Below are 18,563 nucleotides of genomic sequence, written 5' to 3'. Positions count from 1 at the left end.
GCCATCTTACGCTCAGGGAGATTTTCAGAGATGGTGTTAAATACCTTGATGAAGTCAGGAAAAATATCAACATTTCCTCCTGACCACTTAGTCTAGAAACCGTATTAAATGCACAATTAATTTTTGTTTTCCTTTTTAAACAAGTTGCACTTAGTAAACCTATAGTGTCTCCTTAGTCTTCATTGCTTTCCTTGCTATGCACTTAAAAACAATTTTTAGGGCCCTGAGTGGCTCAGTCGGTTAAATGTTTGCCTTCAGCTCAGGTCATGATCCCAGGGCCCTGGGATCGAGTCCCACATCCGGCTCGCTGCTCAGCTGGGAGTCTACTTCTCCCTCTCACTTTCCCTCTGTACTCTCAAATAAATAAGTAAAATCTTAAAGTATAATAATAATTTTTAATATGAGAATTTGCTAGGGTTGTCATGAGACATCAGTTGAAGTGGCCCTGAATCTACCTTTCTTTCTTTAATGGAATAGGCCATTTATCTTTCAGGTATCTTTGCCATTTCTTCCAATTTTCATGATTCCCCAAAAGCTGACTACCCAGAAAACTTCAGCTGGAGTTGTAGATTTGAGTCTTAAAAAGCCTCAGATCATTCTCATTTTAGTCTTCCTTTTCCCTCCTCCTTGATCATGCATAGCTCGTTCTTTCAACAAATACTGCTATGCAGCCCAAAGGACAGTGACACTCCCAGCGGCTTGGTGCTGGAGTGTTCTGCTCTATTCTCTCCCCACTGAGTATGGGGCTTGGAACGCAGGAAGCCCTTGTTAACTTGTTAACTTCACTGGACAATTTACATGAAATTCCCACTAAAATCTAAAAATATAAATTACTCTTTGTCCCATCTAAATGGTAAAGCAAATGTAACATACATGAGCATTTTAAAAACCAAATCAAACCACACAGAGGTGGTGGACAGGCTGGTTCTGGGTGAGGGACAGGAGCGTTCAGTGCACATACTGCTGGAACCCCATCAGCTTCATCATTTGACTGCCCGGCCCCACACTCCAAGGCTGTCCATGCTGTCCTGATCCTGCCCCAGTACAAAACCAAAGTGATGGTCAATGTCATCTCATCACTTGTTCAGAGATGTCCTGGAACTCTCCTCTTGCTGACCCATTTTGCTCCAAACTCCCTCCACAATCACTTCCACAGCTCCAGCTTCAACAAATGCACTCCCTCCCCATGACTGAGGCCACCCAGAAAAAAAGTCACCAAACCCCCACTGTCCTGAGCTCAGGGGGCACTGCAGAGGACACTTTTCAAATACTGCTCTTTCGGCGATATTCCATAAAAACTACTCTGCTGCTGACAGCCCACAGGAGTAGGACCCAAGAAGATCAGACTAACTAAAGAGGCTAAAGTCTCAACGCGCTCTGCAAGGTATAGAGAAACTGATGTTCAGGCAGAAAGCACAGGTATGCCTGACAGGTGCTGTCCTTCTAATCAGGTGGGGTCTCTCCTGGAGCAGTGGGTGAATATTTTTATCACCATCTTGGATAAAAGTATTGCCCTTAAACGGAACATTTCTGGTCAACATAATTCAGATCCGCAAAACAAAGCACTTTTAGCTCTATAAGCCAATACGAATTTTAAGGCACAAAGTAATAAAAATCACAGGATGGTAAATTTTAAAAGGCTTCCACAATTTTCCACATGCATCTGAACATGCATTATTCAACAAATACTCTTGCAATCCCTACCCTATGCTGCAGCAATGAACCAGAGAGGCCACTTAGCTCACTGCCCCAGTGGAGGAGAAAATCAAATGAAAATAAAATAAAAATTCACTCTGCTAAGTACTATATTAGAATATGCATACCATATAGGTAAAAATAATCACCTGGGAAAAATCATAATCTTGAATTTTAAAGATACAACATTATAAGGTACAATCTGTTCTGAAATCATCTTTATAAATGTTAGCACTGTTCACTTCATCGATTTTTATTTTTTAATTGAAACTGACAAAACCTTGGGGGCACCTCCATGGCTCGGTTGGTTGGACATCAGCCTTCAGCTCAGGTTGTGATTCTGGGGTTCTGGAGTCAGGTAGTGCGTGAGGCTCCCTGTTCAGTGGGGACTCTGCTTCTCCCTCTGCCCCTCCCCCTGCTTATGCAAGCTCTCCCTAATAAATAAAATCTTAAAAAAAAAAACAAAACTGGCAAAGCTTTATCTTTTTTTTTAAGATTCTATTTATTTGCGAGAGAAAGCACAAGCAGAAGGTGCAGAGGGACAGGGAGAGAGAATCTAAAGCAGTCTCCATGCTGAGTGGGGAGCCCTACCCGAGGCTTGATCCCAGGACCCTGCAACCACTACCTGAACTGAAACCGAGAGTTGGATGCTTAACCGACTGAGCCACCCAGGCCCCTCAAAACTGACAAAACCTTATCTTAAGTTATGGAGGAAATATTCATAGTTCTTCCAAAGGAATTTTAAAAGCCACTATCAAAAAGAAAAAGGAAAAAGGGAACAAAAATTCGGTAGAATTTCATTGTTCACATAAATCATTCTGGCCTATCCTTCAGTCATATCTAAAAATCAAAGTAATGGGAAAATCAGTATCTTACAAAGTAGAGAGAAATTTTCCAATTTCACAAAATACAGAACAAACAGAACGGCTGCTTCTGCCAAACCCTCTTCCCCGTCAGAATGCACGAACGGCCAAGAAGAACCCTGAGGGATGAGAGGAGCTTCCGTGGACAGAGCTACTACCATGTAGAAACTATGAGCGTGGTGCCTCAACGAGTCCTATTAAAGGACCCGACCTATGTCAGTAATTCTCCACATCAACAAAGTATGCACAGCCTAATAATCCTGCTGTTTCTTCAGCACCAACACTTATGATGTCAATAAGAATTTTTTTTTTATCTGCTTTCTTGCCCAAAACATCAACTTGGGTGGGGAAAAAAATCCACCCATGTAATGCATAATATGTGAGCACTCATTACACTCAAGGCAGTAGAATACACAAAAACACCACCTCTAGCCTCAGTGCCCTTTTGATCTACCGGAAGGAAGGAAGGCTTTTACCTCATTCATTCCGATATTTACTGAGTACCTACTATGTCCTGACAATCACTTAAGCACTAGAGGTAAAAACAAACCAAAACATGGTGCTTGCCTATACAAACATTGAAAGTAACTCTCTCAACCCTAGCACTTACTCTTGATCAGGGAAAGCAAATTACAGCCTATCTCCCACTTCTGCATGGACCATTGGCTTATGAACATTTAGAGAAGAGAAGATCAAGTGAAAAGAAATCAAAGACAGAAACTTATTAACAGGAGAAAATGGTCTGAGACTCAAGCTACCCTTACTATCAAGCAAGAATGGAAGACCACCGATCATTACAGTCCACGATGAAATGTCTGTTTTGCTCACAGGAATATCACCATCACCATACTTAATAAACGTATTAATGAAGTGCTTACTATGTGACACTTCGTATCAATCTTTGTAACTATGCTGCAAGTACAATCATCCATAAAGATGGAGAAAAGCTAAAGATCCTGAGAGGTTTGATGCCTTTATTGAAGTGGCAGAGCCAGCACTCGGGTCCAGCCCAGTCTGATATTTTGTTGTCCAATACCTGATACATTTTCATTTGCTGAAGGAACCAATAAGTGAATGAAGATGCTAAAATAGTGGTATGTGGAGAATGCTACGGAACCTCGTGCTTAGGGGCATGGGGGTTACAGAGCCCAGAGTATGGAAAGACACCGAAGAGAGAACAGGAAGGACTAATGAAGGAGCTAAATGGTGAAGGATACTTAGGAGTTGGGCAGGAAAAGACAAAGCAAGGAGCAGTCCTAGAAGAAACAGCATGTGTACAGTCAGAGGCCACAGAGAGTGGCTGCATCAGTATAAACATAGAAGGGAGGCAGAAAATGGCTAGAGATGGTAAGAGGGGCAAGATCATGAAGTGTCCCTAGATCATGCTACAGAATTACACAGTATCTTGAGTCCCGAGGAACCACTCAAGGTTTTCAAACAGAGAAGGGGCATTACCTCATCTCTACTTTATAAAGGTGGCTATGACAGAGAGATGAAACAGGACCAGTTAGGAGTAACCTAAGAAACAACCAAAGAATCTAAAATGTTCAACTGAAGGAGCTCTAGAGTCAAGGGTTGGGATCCCAACTGCAGTTCCCACTGCTACTAGCTCCACGATCTCTGACAAATTAAGTTAAGCTTCCATCTCTTCACCCACAAAAAGAGGAGGTCAAGAATAACTATGAGAATTAAATGTTGAGCTAAAGAAACAATGTCTGACATACAGTGGGCACTTGCTAAGTGGCAGCTAGGTTTGTCCTCTACCATTATGGTTGCCAGTTAAGTTTATGGCTCAGGAGGAATACCAAGCATTGGAAGCCATCAATAGACAGTAGTTATAGCTATGGAGAGTGTGTAGCATGGGGTTAGAACAGGGCCCAGCAAAGAATCCTGGGGAAGACCGTCCTTTTCCGGGAGCAAAGAAAAGGAACAAGAGCCCAGCAGATCTGGGGGCTAATGTAGTCTCTGTCGACTCTGACCAGAAAGAGTTGGAGGAAAGGAGAGAACAAGAGGAGCCCATATTACTCATTTGTGGTATTTGGCTGGGTAGAGGAGGCAGGGTAGAAGGAGGTTTTGGGGTTTGTTTTGTTTTTCATTAAATGAGAGAAACTAAAGAAAGGGGAACAGGCTACGAAAAGGGAGAGAGAACAGGAGTTCTCAGGGGTGGGTAAGTGATTGCTCAGGTCTGTGAGAACATGGTATAGACACACCAGTGAGGGCTCCCTTGGGCAGCCCAGGGCTCCTGCTCCAGCCTTTGCTTTTCTCTTAGGTTGGTAGGGCCCAGAGGTCTACAACAGCTGCGAATGCCAAGATTTTACATTCTTTCTATCTGTGGTACTGGCTCCTCTCCACTCACGGTCCACCCTACTGGGCCTCCTCCTCAGTCTAAAGAAAGAAAAGGGGCTGTACTGAACTACATATTAAAGATATATTTTATGAGCTCAGTTCTTATTTTCTCTCATACGCCAATTAGAGCAATATCTTGTCAAGATTCTCAACTGTACTGGCTTTTGCAGCCATCCTAGGCCCCAGACCCCAGTTTCCCCACTCAGGGCAGGGTCGGGGGGAGAGCACAAAAATCAGCCTCATGTCAGTTGGTTCCCAATGTCATGAACTTCAGAGATCAAACCCCAAACCCCACACATGATGCATGAGATGAGAGGCATTTTTTAAATTTTATTTATTTTTTAAGAGTTTATTTATTCATTTGACAGAGAAAGACACAGAAAGAGAGGGAACACAAGCAGGGGAAGTGGAAAAGGAAGCAGCAGACCTCCTGCTGAACTGGGAGCCCAATGCGGGGCTCGATCCTAGGATCCTGGGAACATGGCCTGAGCCAAAGAGAAACACTTAAATGACTGAGGCAGTCAGATGCCCCAAGACTTTTTTTTTTTTTTTAAGATAATTTATTTATTGCAGGGGGAGTAAGAGGGGAGGGAGAAGAAGAAGGAGAGGGAGAGAGAATCCTCAAGAAAACATCCCACTGAGGGCACAGCCCAACTTGGGGCTCTACCCCAGGACCCTAGATCAGGACCTGAGCCAAAATCAAGAGTTGGCTGCTTAACTGAGTTACCCAGGTGCCCTGAGATGAGAAACTCCTGAAGGATGTCCCTGATTTCTCCAAACAATGAGAGGAAGTTATCTGTCAAAATTCAATGGAAAGAAGTAAGGCATTGAGCTCAAGGAGTTGAAGATTTAAATAACTAGTACTGAAAACACAGGGAAGCATCAACTAAGAACACACAGAGGACAGCAAGACATTGTTGCGGGGCCAACCGAGGAGGAAGATCTCAAATACAAGTAATTTCTTCCAAATCAGTACTTACCTGAGCTCTGAACAATTCTTTATCTTACCCAATCTTACTCAACCTTACTCTATCCTGATTCAGTCATCTTCAATGTCTCAGTGATCACAAGAGGATTTTGAAAAAGTAGCTGGGGACTTATTGGCACAAATACTATACCACTTCTAAAAGAAGAAAAGAATACAAGTTGCATTATGAACTTTGCACCTTCATATATATGAATTTCACCTTAAAGATGTCCTACCTTTGTAATTTAACAAAACAAAATGGAAATGGAAACACAGGGCACATCACTGTTTGGCACATAAATCTACTAGTACCTTCATAGGAGATGCAGAGCCATTCAGGAACTGTTCACTCAAATCTACGTCAGGTACCCTAGACTTCCAAGTATATTTACTGGTTACAACTAAAGAGACTGAGCCATTAAAACCCATCAAATAATCAATAAACCTGAAAGTTCCAGAAAACAAGCACTATGACTCATGAAGAGAGTCAGTTCAGTTTTGAACAAAGTAATGTATCCAGTGCTAGTCATTACCATTTAAGCAGGAAAATGGACACCATACCAAGCCAACACAACCACTTCACCAGGACCAAATGGTTTACCTTCTCACAGGTATTACAATATCCAGCCTATTTTTTAAAGACTTTTCACTTTAATAAACTCAGAAAAAATTCTGTCTAAAAATAACTAGAATTTTTTTTTTAATATTTTTTATTTATTTGACAGAGATCACAAGTAGGCAGAGAGGCAGGCAGAGAGAGAGGGGGAAGCAGGCTCTCTACTGAGCAGAGAGCCCAATGTGGGGCTCGATCCCAGGACCCTGAGACCATGACCTGAGCCGAAGGTAGAGGCTTAACCCACTGAGCCACCCAGGCGCCCCATAACTAGAATTTTTTTAAGATTTTTTTTTTTTTTTTGAGAAAGAACAAAAATGAGTGGGGTGAGAGGGAAGGGGCAGAGGGAGAGGGAGAGGGAGAAGCAGACTCCCCACTGAGCAGGGAGCCTAACGTGGGACTCCATCCCAGGACCCTAAGATCATGACCTGAGCGGAAGGTATGTGCCTAACTGCCTGAGGCACCCAGGTGCCCCCAAATAACCAGAATTTAAAGATATTTAAAATTTAGGGGGTTCTGGATGGCTTGGTTGGTTAAAGGTCTGACTCTTGACTTTTGCTCAGGTCATGAACTCAGGGTCGTGAGATGGAGCCCTGTGTTGGGCTCCAGGCTAGGCATGGAGGCCATTTGAAACTTTCTCCCTCCCTCTGCATCATACCACCACTTGCGTGCATGTTCTCTCTCTCTCTCTCTCAAAAATAAGTAAATAAATAAATAATAAATCCCAAAACTTCTAAAAGAAAGTATAACAGGACAGCTTTGTAACTTGAAAATAGGGGGAAAAAAGAAAATAGGCAGTTTCTTAGACAAGATAAAGAGAGCAAAAACCATAAAAATGAAGTAAATATCAACATAAAAATACGTGCTCTTCAAGAGACACTATTAAGAAAAAAGTAAGCTATAGACTGGAAGAAATTATTTGCTATACATATGTCTATCTGAAAAAAACTTCTATCTGGGATAACTCAATAACAAAAAGACCGGAAAAAAAAAAAAGACAATTAAAAATAGGCAAAAGAGGTAAAAAGAAACTTTGCAAAAGAAGATAATATGTATGACCAATAAGCAGAAGAAAAACTATATGACATCACTAGTCATCAGGGAAATGTAATTTTAAACCACAATGAGAAGCCACTAACACCCACCAGAATGGCTAAAATTAAGAAGACTAACAACACTAAATGTTGGTACAGATGTAGAACAACTATATTCCTACACGCTGTTGGTGGAAGCGTAATATATATTATACAACCACTCTGGAAAGTAATTTGGCAGTTCTTGCATAAAACTAAACAAACACCTACCTTATAACCCAGTAATTCCTCTCCTAGGTATTTACTCAGAGAAATGAAGACATATATCCACTAAAAAAAAAAAAAAAGAGAAAGAAATCTCCAATATTACAATATTCATAGAATGTTCTTCGTAATAGGCCCAAACTAGAAATAGCCCAAGTGTCCATCAGTAAAAAAGACTAGAGAAACATTGTGCTCTGGTCACACAACAGACCACTTGGCAACAAACACAACAAGATATCCATACACGCAACATGGATGGACCTCAAAAATCTGCTGACTCAAAAAAGATGTAAACAAAGTTCCAAAACAGACAATACCAATCTACAGTGAAAAAATTTAGTACAATAATTGCCTCTGATGGCAGAGGTGGTGGCAAGGAAGGGACTCGAGTTTTCTGAGGTGATAGACATATTCTCTGTCTTACCAGGTTGTTTGGGTTACACAGATGTACACATTTATAAAGACTGAGAATAATACACTAAGATTTGTGCAATTCACTGTATGCAAATGTTATCTCAGGGGGTAAAAAAACAAACAAACCCAGAAACAAATGTTGAGCTCTAGTTAACATCAGACATCGGTAAATGTTTAGGAGTGAGGTATACTGATATCTACAACTTACTTGGAAACCCATAAAGAACAAATTAACAGATTCATATGATATGAAGCAAATATATTAAATGTTAACCACTACAAAATCTCAGTGGTACGGTCATTATACAATTCTTTTAACTCAGGTGCACATTCTAAATTTTTCATAATAAAATACTTGTTTAAAAATGTAAATACATAATTACCCAGGCTAAATGTAATAAAAGATCTATGTAACTTTTGGATGAAATCACAAAAATTAATGATAAGACTTAAATAAATAGGAAATTATACTATGTTCACATATAGGAAGACCTGGTTGTATAGATGTATATTTGTCTCAAATCATGCTACAAATTCAATACAACTCCAGTCAAAATCCTGTAACAGTTCTCATGAAACTTACTTGATAAGCTTATGCTAAATGGTATAGTCACACACCAGGAAAGGTCAGAAAACATCAAGGACAATGATAACAAGACAAGGCAGAGGATTTGCCTGACCAAATATGCTATAGAGTGATTCCTACATGCTTGGAATAAAACAGAGCCACACAAGAGATATACATAATACATGATACATGCAGATTAGCGTGTAAAGAAGACACTTCAACTGATGGTATAGGAAATTTTCATCATCTGTTTTTAAAAAATATTGAATTAGATCTCTACCTCATAATATATACAATAAAATCTACACTTGGTACTTTAGAGTCTACATTGAGAAAACAAAATTTAAGATATTTTAGAAGAAATAAGAGAATGTTTTACGACCACAATATATACAATAAAATGTACACCTTGTAGTTTAGCGATCTACATGTGAGAAGACAAAATTTAAGATATTTTAGAAGAAATAAGAGAATGTTTTATGATCTCTGTTTTGGAAAGGATGTCTTAAAGCACAAAGGTACAAACCATAAAGTAAAAATTATAATATGAATCGCTAAAATCTTAAAATTCTCCACTAAATATACTATAGGAAATGACAAGGAAAAAATCAGGTGGGAGAACCCCTTCACCCTACAAATAATCCAAAGGTTCAGAATATAGAACAGAAATTCTACAAATCAAAACCTAAAACACGTAACAAACCAAACCACCACCACACCCCCAAAAAACAGACACGCTCAATGAACAGGCAACTCACAGAAAAGGAAACACAAATAGCTATTCTCAGGAGTAATCTCACTGCTGATCAAGCCAATGCAAGTTGAAACCACAAGATAACAACATCACACCCACTAAACTTGTGAATATTAAACCTTACCAAGTGCTGGTAATGCGGTGGCAGCAAAAAGGAGCTGTAGGCTGGGTGAGCGGAAGCATAAACCTACTACAACAACACAGACAGCAGGAGCACGTGAAATTGAAGAAATGCTTTCTTATGACCACCAATTCCAAGCCAGAAAAGCCCTTCGGAACGTACACAAGGGCATGAGCACCCCTAAGATTGCTCAGAGCAGCAGTGTCTGCAAAAAGAAAACTCAAGGAGCCAAGTGGTATATATAGATCCACTTCCTAAGCACCTGTATCTAAAAGGCCTTTGACAATAGTTACGTTTACACAAATCACCCCTAGTTATACAACCTGCAACGTGACATTATGTAATAGACATCACTTGGGTGTCTATACATTATACATTATAACGAAGTGCAGGATAATAATTATCACAAATCACCTAAGAGTGGCTGAGAAGGGATAATGCAGGAGGGGAGAAACCAAGAATTTGGCAACATTTTATTTCTTCACCTGGACAGTGGCTGGGTCTTAAACATGCAACATTTCAAAGAGACAAAGTTTTAAAGAATAGTACATAGCAATCTATGGTTGTAGAAGTTAGAGAGATGGCTCATTGACAAAAAAAGCATGAACTAATTTCTAAAACTCAGAAAGGGACAACCGTTCAAATGAACTTGATTCAAAGAACGGAAAAGTGAAGTTAAAGGCTAGACAGAGTCTTTCGGCACACATTTTTATTTTCATGTAAGAAAAAAAAATTAACTGCTCCTAAGTAAAATTTACATGTGAACATTAAGACCAAAAGGGTTTCCCAGTGTATCTTTTCGGGAACTGGGAAATTAAAACAGGTGAAAAATGGGGAGGAGGGGAGGGAACTGTGTATGTTAGTGATATGATAAATAAGAAAGAGAAGTTAGACACAGAGTGTAACTTCAAAACAGCACTGAGTCTACACCCTACCGATTAGGGAACCATATTATTTTATCAAACAATATTCTTTCACTTTAAAATGAAGACTGAGGCTTGCTGGCTTCCATACAGAATGAGTCACTGGGTTAAAGGGGCAGGCACATATGTGGGAGAGAAGTAATGGCGTTTCTCCAAGCCCTGCAAGAGTGCCTTCCACTCTGCTATAACTGGACAGCCACCACCGGCCCCGCCCCGACTGATTCAGCCCTACCCGCTTTAGAGCACAGAGAGCATCTATAGTGGATGATGACAGTTACACAACGGCCAGAATGACAAGACAAGCCACTGGATCTCACAAGGGGCTGAAGAACAGTCCAACCCCTTCAAAAGTCCTTATGTGACTATTTTTTTTTTTAACAATGTATTCATGAAGTAAGTTCAGATGTTCCTTTGAGTCTAATAGGTTATCTACAGCAAATTTGTCCTCAAGGGTCATCAGTGGGATCAGAACTGAACTGCATTCAGAGACTTGCCATTAAAAGATAACCACCTTAGCCAAAGGTAAGACACTTCCCTGAAAACAAGTATCAAATGCAGGCCAAATGCCTTAAGCTCTCCCATTCCAGGAGAATAATTTTTTTTAAATAAATAATGAATGACAAGAAAATACCACCCTGGCTCCCCACACCACCAGAATAAAGAGAAAAAGTTAAAGCATGGGACTCCAGAATATACCTCTACAGCTGGCATACAGAAAAGAAAGAAACAAACATCTAGTATTCTAGCAGAAATCGCCAAAACTGTAGAAAGGAACCCGACATGCATCTCCGCCCAGACAAACTTACACCCATGCCTGCAGAGCGGAGTGGATCCTGGAGCAGCAGACCTTAGACATCTGAGCCAACCCCAGCACCTCCACATCCCCCGACAGGCGGCTGACACTTTCCCCAGAGACTGGTTAAATTGTAGATGGGTTCTACGTACCTGCCAGTTTTACTAAGGGTAAGTTAATATAATTTTTTTTTTTTGCAGGGACACTTAGGTGGCTCAGTAGGTTAAACATCTGCCTTTGGCTCAGGTCACAATCCCAGGCCGGGGTCCTGGAATCAAGCCCTGCACTGGGCTCCCTGCTCAGCTAGATGCCTGCTTCTCACTCTCCCTCTGTCTGCCATTTCCTCTGCTTGTGCTCTCCCCCCAACCCCCTGTCAAATAAATAAACAAAATCTTGAAAAAAAAAAATGTTTTTGTATCTTGGTACAGAATGAAGTTGGAACTACTTAGGAGACAAAAAGTATCCAAGACACAAACAAAGTTACCTATTTTCATATTTAAAAAAAAAAGCATCAAAAGACTAAAATGTATCTTAGTTCTAGTAAAATAAAACAACATAACAGACCTACAAATGGTGTACCTTGGCCTTCAGAGGTGGACAGAAATGCATCACGTGGTCCTCCAGGCCATAGTAGAAACACATAGTAGAAATGGCTGCTGGGGCAGCCATTTCAATTGTAACACATAGGCTAACAGAATGTAACAAAATTATTTGGTTTTCAACCATAAAAAAATGTCAGGCATGCAATGACCTGCTTAGCTCTGCACCCTTATGTCCTCCAAAGCTTTGTACTCACCCTTGCCATTAGAAAAACTTTAATGAATCTATTTGAGGTCAACACAAAGGCACAGAAAATTGGTTTGAGGGCTATAACAACCATGAAATGAGAGAAGACTTCTTCCAAGATCAGGGTAAGAGATTTGGAGAGACTGGCTACACGGTTTATAAATGGACATGAATCCAGGTCAACAGATTCCCAAAGTACATTCCTTTTTGGGGGTGGGGTTATTCTACTAGGATTGGAGAGCTCGGGGGTTAAATTTCTGTACTGACTAAAATTAAGGTAGATAGTCCACAAGAGCATTTATCCAAGTTACTTTGCTGCTAATTAGCTGAAAAGGAAAAGTTTTCCTTTTCTAGTAATCTCTCTGCCATATGTGATTTTAAAGAAGACTAAAATACAGACCTTTCCTTTTACCTCCTACAGGTTAATATGTTTGGTCTTTTTAAAATGTGTTCAAGAGTTCCCTCAGAACATTTTTTAGTACTTGGTTTCAAATCATCCTGGCCAGGCTGGGGAAAATGCTGTTCAAAGGAACACAAAACAGCACACTGTTCTTGGAGCTTTCATCCTATCTCTTCGTCCTAGAATGACTAACGGAGGATAAACCAACTGGCCCTACCTGACAGCCTATCGATAAAGAAAGGGAATTTCACCAAGGCCTCTTCATTCAAGGGAGCCAAATGCAATCTGCACTGTGCTGTGTCTGTTCGTTACTAAGCAGTCCGAGCAATACTGAAAGTAGAAAGAAAGAAAACACAAATTTCTAAATGATTAGTATCCATCAGATGAATCTGTGAATGCAGAAGTTTCGCAGATACTATATGAATGTGTTAATTCTAGGGGCACTTGGGTGGCTCAGTGGGTTGGGTGTCTGCCTTCAGCTCAGGTCATGATGGGGGGGAGGTGGGGGCTGGGATCTCATTGGCACCAGGATCCTCGCTCCACAGGAAGCCTGCCTCTTCCTCTCCCTCTGCCATTCCCCCCACCCCCCACCATTTGTGCTCTCAGGATCTTTCAAATAAATAAATAAAACCTTTAAAAAAATTGAATGCATTTAATTCTAAACAAGATAAGCTAAATAGGGGCACCTGGGTGGCTCAGTGGGTTAAGCCTCTGCCTTCAGCTCAGGTCATAATCTCAGGGCCCTGGGATCAAGCCCCACATCTGACTCTGCTCAGCAGGGAGCCTGCTTTCCCACCCCCTCAGCCTGCCTCTATGCCTACTTGTGATCTCTCTCACTCTATCAAATAAATAAATAATCTTAAAAAAAAAAAGATAAGCTAAATAAATAAGATTGCTAGGGACAAAATCTTACTAGTAAATTTAAAAATCTGCTGTTAAAGACCTTGAGAGCAATGCCTATGAGTTTTTAAGCAGTTGTCCATCAATAGTTCTGGGTATGTACAGAACTGATTAAATAAAAAAACTAAGTAGTATTACATAACCAAAACTTCAACAGAAAAAGGATAAAGTATTCTATAGTGATACCTACTGGTGAAGTGTAACATAGTAGCCTGACACTATTAGACAAACCACTATTGAACAAACAGATGTTTACATCTCTGTAACATGTTAGAAAGCTACAGGAAAAGACTTAATGATAGTCAAAAGGGAAAAGCTAAACAAAAACATTACACATACCAGAGTCTATGAACTACAAAGTAAGCCCAACAGGTCACCAAGATCCTTCCCAACCAAAACTTTTCCAATCAATAAATGTAAACTAAGTTACCCCTGGCCCCAACTGGCCATGCAAGTGAAATTTTCATACGCAAGTTAAAGGCAAGATGTCCAATTTACTCATGTTTCTTTTATATTTTAAAGAGTAAAACTGAAGAGGTAAAACTGAGTTCTGTATGAAACTAGACATTTTACTGGTTTTCAGTTTATGAAACTAGACATTTTATTGGTTTTCAGTTTAAGTTGAAGACTTAAATGAAAAGTAGGCAGTTGCTTTAAAATATCCATTATATAAATTCCCTAAATTCTTAACATCACTTTTCAGCAAAATGATCACCAAGAGAAAGAGAAAGCCAAATAACTGCTTTCTCCCTAAAATGAATGTTTCAAAGGACTGAGTCCTTCTCCTCCATGCTTTTATACAAAAATTTAACAAATAATGTTTCATATGACTAATGTCATCATCAACTTCAGACTTTCAATGCAACATATCTTGAAAAACTTCCTATTTGAGCCGGTGCATTTCTTCTCAGACTAAGATTTTCAAAAGTACTATTTCAAACCTAATTTTAGTCAAATTTAACTGGATATGAAAAAAAGCATACTTTTTTGTTAAGCAACCTGGTGTGGTATGCCACAGACCTAACCAAAAAGGAAGAGATCATCTACAGAGGGAAAGGGATAATCTACTTCAAATCTAAAATTCCCATAAAATCTTACAAATTAGGGGCGCCTGGGTGGCTCAGTGGGTTAAAGCCTCTGCCTTCGGCTCAGGTCATGATCCCAGGGTCCTGGGATCGAGCCCCGCGTGGGGCTCTCTGCTCTGTGGGGAGCCTGCTAACTCCTCTCTCTCTCTCTCTGCCTGCCTCTTTGCCTACTTGTGATCTCTGTCTGTCAAATAAATAAATAAAATCTTTAAAAAAAAAAAAATCTTACAAATTAGAGGACCTCAAATTCAAGTATGATAGTATCATGAATGAGTGACAGAAAAGTTGAGTTCTAGTCTTGGATCGTCCGTTAAATAGTTGGATTTCCAAAATCTACCCAACCTTTAATGAATTACACAACTTTTTTGGGCATTAATTTCCTCATCTGTAAAATTAGAAGAGGGAACTAGATGGGCCTTAGGGTAATGCCGCTGCTAAAATTTCTTCAGCTTCTGTGATTTCCCCAGCAGATGAGAATGGTTTGCGAATCAACGTCTCTACCTCAAAGACTCAAGAAACACAGCAACAAAAAGGGAGTCGGCTTTATCTTCCACGTATAACCTGCTATATAAGCAAACAAGACAAACAGAATCACACTTTCACACTGTTTAAGACTCAAAGAATCCCTGTTTCCACCTCCAGTGCCTTCTACCTGGAACACAGTCAGAACTCACTACTACAAAAAATGTCTGCGGAAAAAGACTACTCATTACGTAACATCCAAGACTCCAATACCAACTCTTTCAGTGTTTTGTGTTCCGTTTTTGTTATGTTTTGTTTTGGTAATACAATTACTTTTCTCTTTTACACACCGTGTCTTTTCATGACAATTGTGCAATCAATGTGAACAATGTGTAAAAGGCCACAGATCCTCAAATATGGACAGGAGTGGCAGCTCAAAAGTATCTAAATAGGCAAGTCAAAATACATTAATTTAGGTCGTAACATTTCCTATATTTATTACCTGCCTATTAAAACTGGTTCAGTGATTGAAGAACCAGCGGTGGTGAGAACACAATATATATCCCCCCTCAACTCCCCACAACCCCCCGCACTAATGGAACCCAGTAATAGTCCTTAATACAATGACTTCCCCAGATGCAATCAGGCCTCTTCTACCCGTGAGTACAAAGAGTAAAATGGAACAAAGATGTGCCTCCCTTGTAAACAGCTACAGAAAACTTCTGACAGCAGAAAACTTCAGACAACATTAACAAAACAACAGTCTTGTTCATCAGGTTTCCTGGCTTGATGTTGAGGATCTTTCCATTTAGAAATTTTTAAAAGGGGAGCCAAAGCTGCCAAAGACAGTTCACCTACTCTTCTGCCTCTTTAAGCAACTGACTGGAATTAAGGGACAAGTGACAAAGGAACACAAACTTTTACTTATGTCAAAGGTGAATTAATATGCTGTCTTTTAACTCCAAATTGTGTGTATCTTTTTTCATTTACAATATAAATATTAGCTCTTAGAATGTTAAATTTGTGCAATGAGTTTAATTACACTACATTCACCATTTAAATGTATTCATTCACTCATTAATCAAATATTTATTGAGCACCTATTAAGTCCAGGACTATTCTAGGAGTTGGCAATAAGAATGAACAAGGAGAGGGTGTAAAGAAGGCAATACACAAGAAAATAAGATACTTTCACATGGTGATAAGTGCTTATTAAAAAAAATAGTTATATGAAGTATGACTGTAGTTATCTAATTTATTTGTTTTATATATATAATGATTACTTGTAGACCTCGGGAAACAGAAAGTCTCTATCATTTTAAAATGATCATCTCAAAAAGGAAAAACTGCGGCTCACATTCACACACACGTGTACTGCAGTTACACTATCCTAAATGAGTCCAAGGAAGTATAAAAGAAACAGAACCGCTGAAATATGAGATGAAACAGATTTAAAACATCTGCACTGTTCTCTTTGCCGGGTAAAGCACATGGAAGAAAAAGGTTAATAGCCAACGTGTATTTTTTTTAAAGGGAAGACTGAAAAAATCGAAAGGTTCACCCAGTATTCTATGATATTCTATGATACTTTCAAGGCAACAACAACGCATGTTAAGAAAGCTACCCAGGAGCAAAAATATTTAAAATTATTGCCAAGAACATTCAAATCACTCCCGCCCCCCACACACACCCTACACACACACACACACACACACACACAGAATATTACCCTGGTTTGGCAGGAACTTATTTTCTCCGACTTTGGCTCATTTCCAAACTCCCCAAAACATGCACCGCAAAGGTAAACTGGTTCCCTTACTCCCTCCCACCTTTGGATCCACGCACAGCAAAGAAAGGGTAGATCACTAACCTCCCTCCTGGCTGCGCCAGGCAGGTGAGGGATCAGCCGGGAAGGGGCTCCCCGGCGCGACCAACCCCAGGCTGCGGACCCAGCTCCGCCCGGCCTCTCGGTCCGCCCGCCTGGCCCACCGCGCGCGGCCTCCGCCCCGCGCCAAAAGGAGGAGCGACGCGGAGGATGAAGGAGATGCACGGCGGGATCCGAGGAGACTGAACCGCAAAGCCAGCCGCCCGGGCCGGTCCCGAACCCCGGCCCCGCACTCCCGCCTCCGCACGCCTCTGACCTCTCCGGGCCCCGGGGCTGCTGCTGCCGCCGCTGGTGCCCCCACCCGGGCTGCCGCTGCCGGAGCCGCTGCCAGAGCCGCCGCTGCTGCTGCTGGTGCTGCTGCTGCTATTGCCGCCGCCGCCCTTGGCGTTCTTGCGAGGGGCCATTGCGCGCACTACTGGAACCGGCGAGGGGTGGGGTGTGTCCCTCAGTGAGCCGGGACACCGGAGGCGCGAGGGCCGCTGAAGGCAGCGAGCGCTGCGGCGGGTGTGGGCCGCAGCTCCTGCAGCAGCCCTGTGTCTCGGCACCGCCCGCCGCGCCTCCGAAGACTTTCGCCCGCGTGCCGGCTGCGCGCGCCCAACCCTCGCGTGCGCTGAACCTGTGACTCCCTCCCTTGGCGAGAGCGCGCGGCTCGCCCACCCCCTCGGCCACGCCCCTTCCCGCCCGAGCCCCGCCTCCTCCCCCCTCCGCGAAAGGCTGAGTGACGGAGACTAGAGCCAATCACAACGGCTCCTGTGAAGGGACGGAGCCCTGCCGTGCTTCCCCACCCCACGAAGACTTGGGGCTGTTCTGGGCGCGTCGCAACCGCCTGTGAGCGCGAGCCGCCTTCGACTTTCCAGTCTGTCTGGGTCCTTTGGAACGTGGCAAACGTGGAAGCCAGGAGGGCTCTCGCGAGCGTTGGCGGACCCGGTACAATCTGGATGGATGGGGCGGGGCGCGGGGGCGGGGCCGACGGACACGTGTGCAGTGTTCGCAGCGAGCGCGGCCCCTTGGCCTTTCTCCGGGAGTTTTGTTCACGTTCCGCCTCACTGTACACATAGGCTCCAAGGAATGCAGTCCCGCTTCTTGCGAAAGAGCTGTGTTACTCGTCTGCATGAACATTAAGGCATTTCTGAAATGGTGATATTAGGAGCAGTTCAAGGCTTAAGCCATATGTAATTGATTAGTTGGGTTTTAAAGCAGGACTTCATTTCGTTTGTGTCATCAGTATTTTCAGAGAATCTTAGTTAACAGGCACGAGTGTAAATGTAAAGCAAAGAGTTCATTTTCTTGCCCTGGATGGCATCCTCTATCTGAAATCTCCGTCTGCGGAGCTAACGGCTACAGACATCTTTCTTTGTTGTCCCCAATCATGGGTCCCCTCATGTGCAGTCGCAGAGGGACTGGGCCTGAGCTGATGGCCACACGTGGTCTTAAAAATATCTGGGCTCATGGATGATCAGACAGGAACTTGCGGTCAGGGACGTCACCATCATCTTTGTGTCGCCCATTGCCAGCCCAAGTCCTGGTGCGTCCTGGTGCGTAACAGAGGCCCATAGAAAGCATGTTGCATAGAGGAAAGAAGTCCTCTCTCCTTTTCGTGAGATGTCAGATAGTTGTCAAGATATAACAGGGGCAGGGGAGCTCACAGTTTTTACTGAAGCAGCTCTTTGTTCTTTATCTTATCACATCT

At 41.9% G+C, this 18,563-nt stretch overlaps 1 protein-coding gene across 1 annotated transcript in view; it reads right to left on the bottom strand.

The window, feature by feature from the left end:
* Positions 1-17,494, bottom strand: part of ASPH (aspartate beta-hydroxylase) — a 219,291-nt gene extending 201,797 nt beyond the window's left edge. Inside the window, exon 1 of the mRNA XM_044245542.1 lies at positions 17,130-17,494. Coding sequence (XP_044101477.1) covers positions 17,130-17,277 — 148 coding nt within the window. The 5' untranslated portion in view covers positions 17,278-17,494. The remainder of the gene's footprint in view (positions 1-17,129) is intronic.
* Positions 17,495-18,563: the final 1,069 nt, after the last annotated feature.

The sequence above is a fragment of the Neovison vison genome, chromosome 4 (assembly GCF_020171115.1).
Source record: "Neovison vison isolate M4711 chromosome 4, ASM_NN_V1, whole genome shotgun sequence".
Classification (NCBI taxonomy): Eukaryota; Metazoa; Chordata; class Mammalia; order Carnivora; family Mustelidae; genus Neogale; species Neogale vison.
This window is presented reverse-complemented; position numbering and strand designations above follow the sequence as displayed.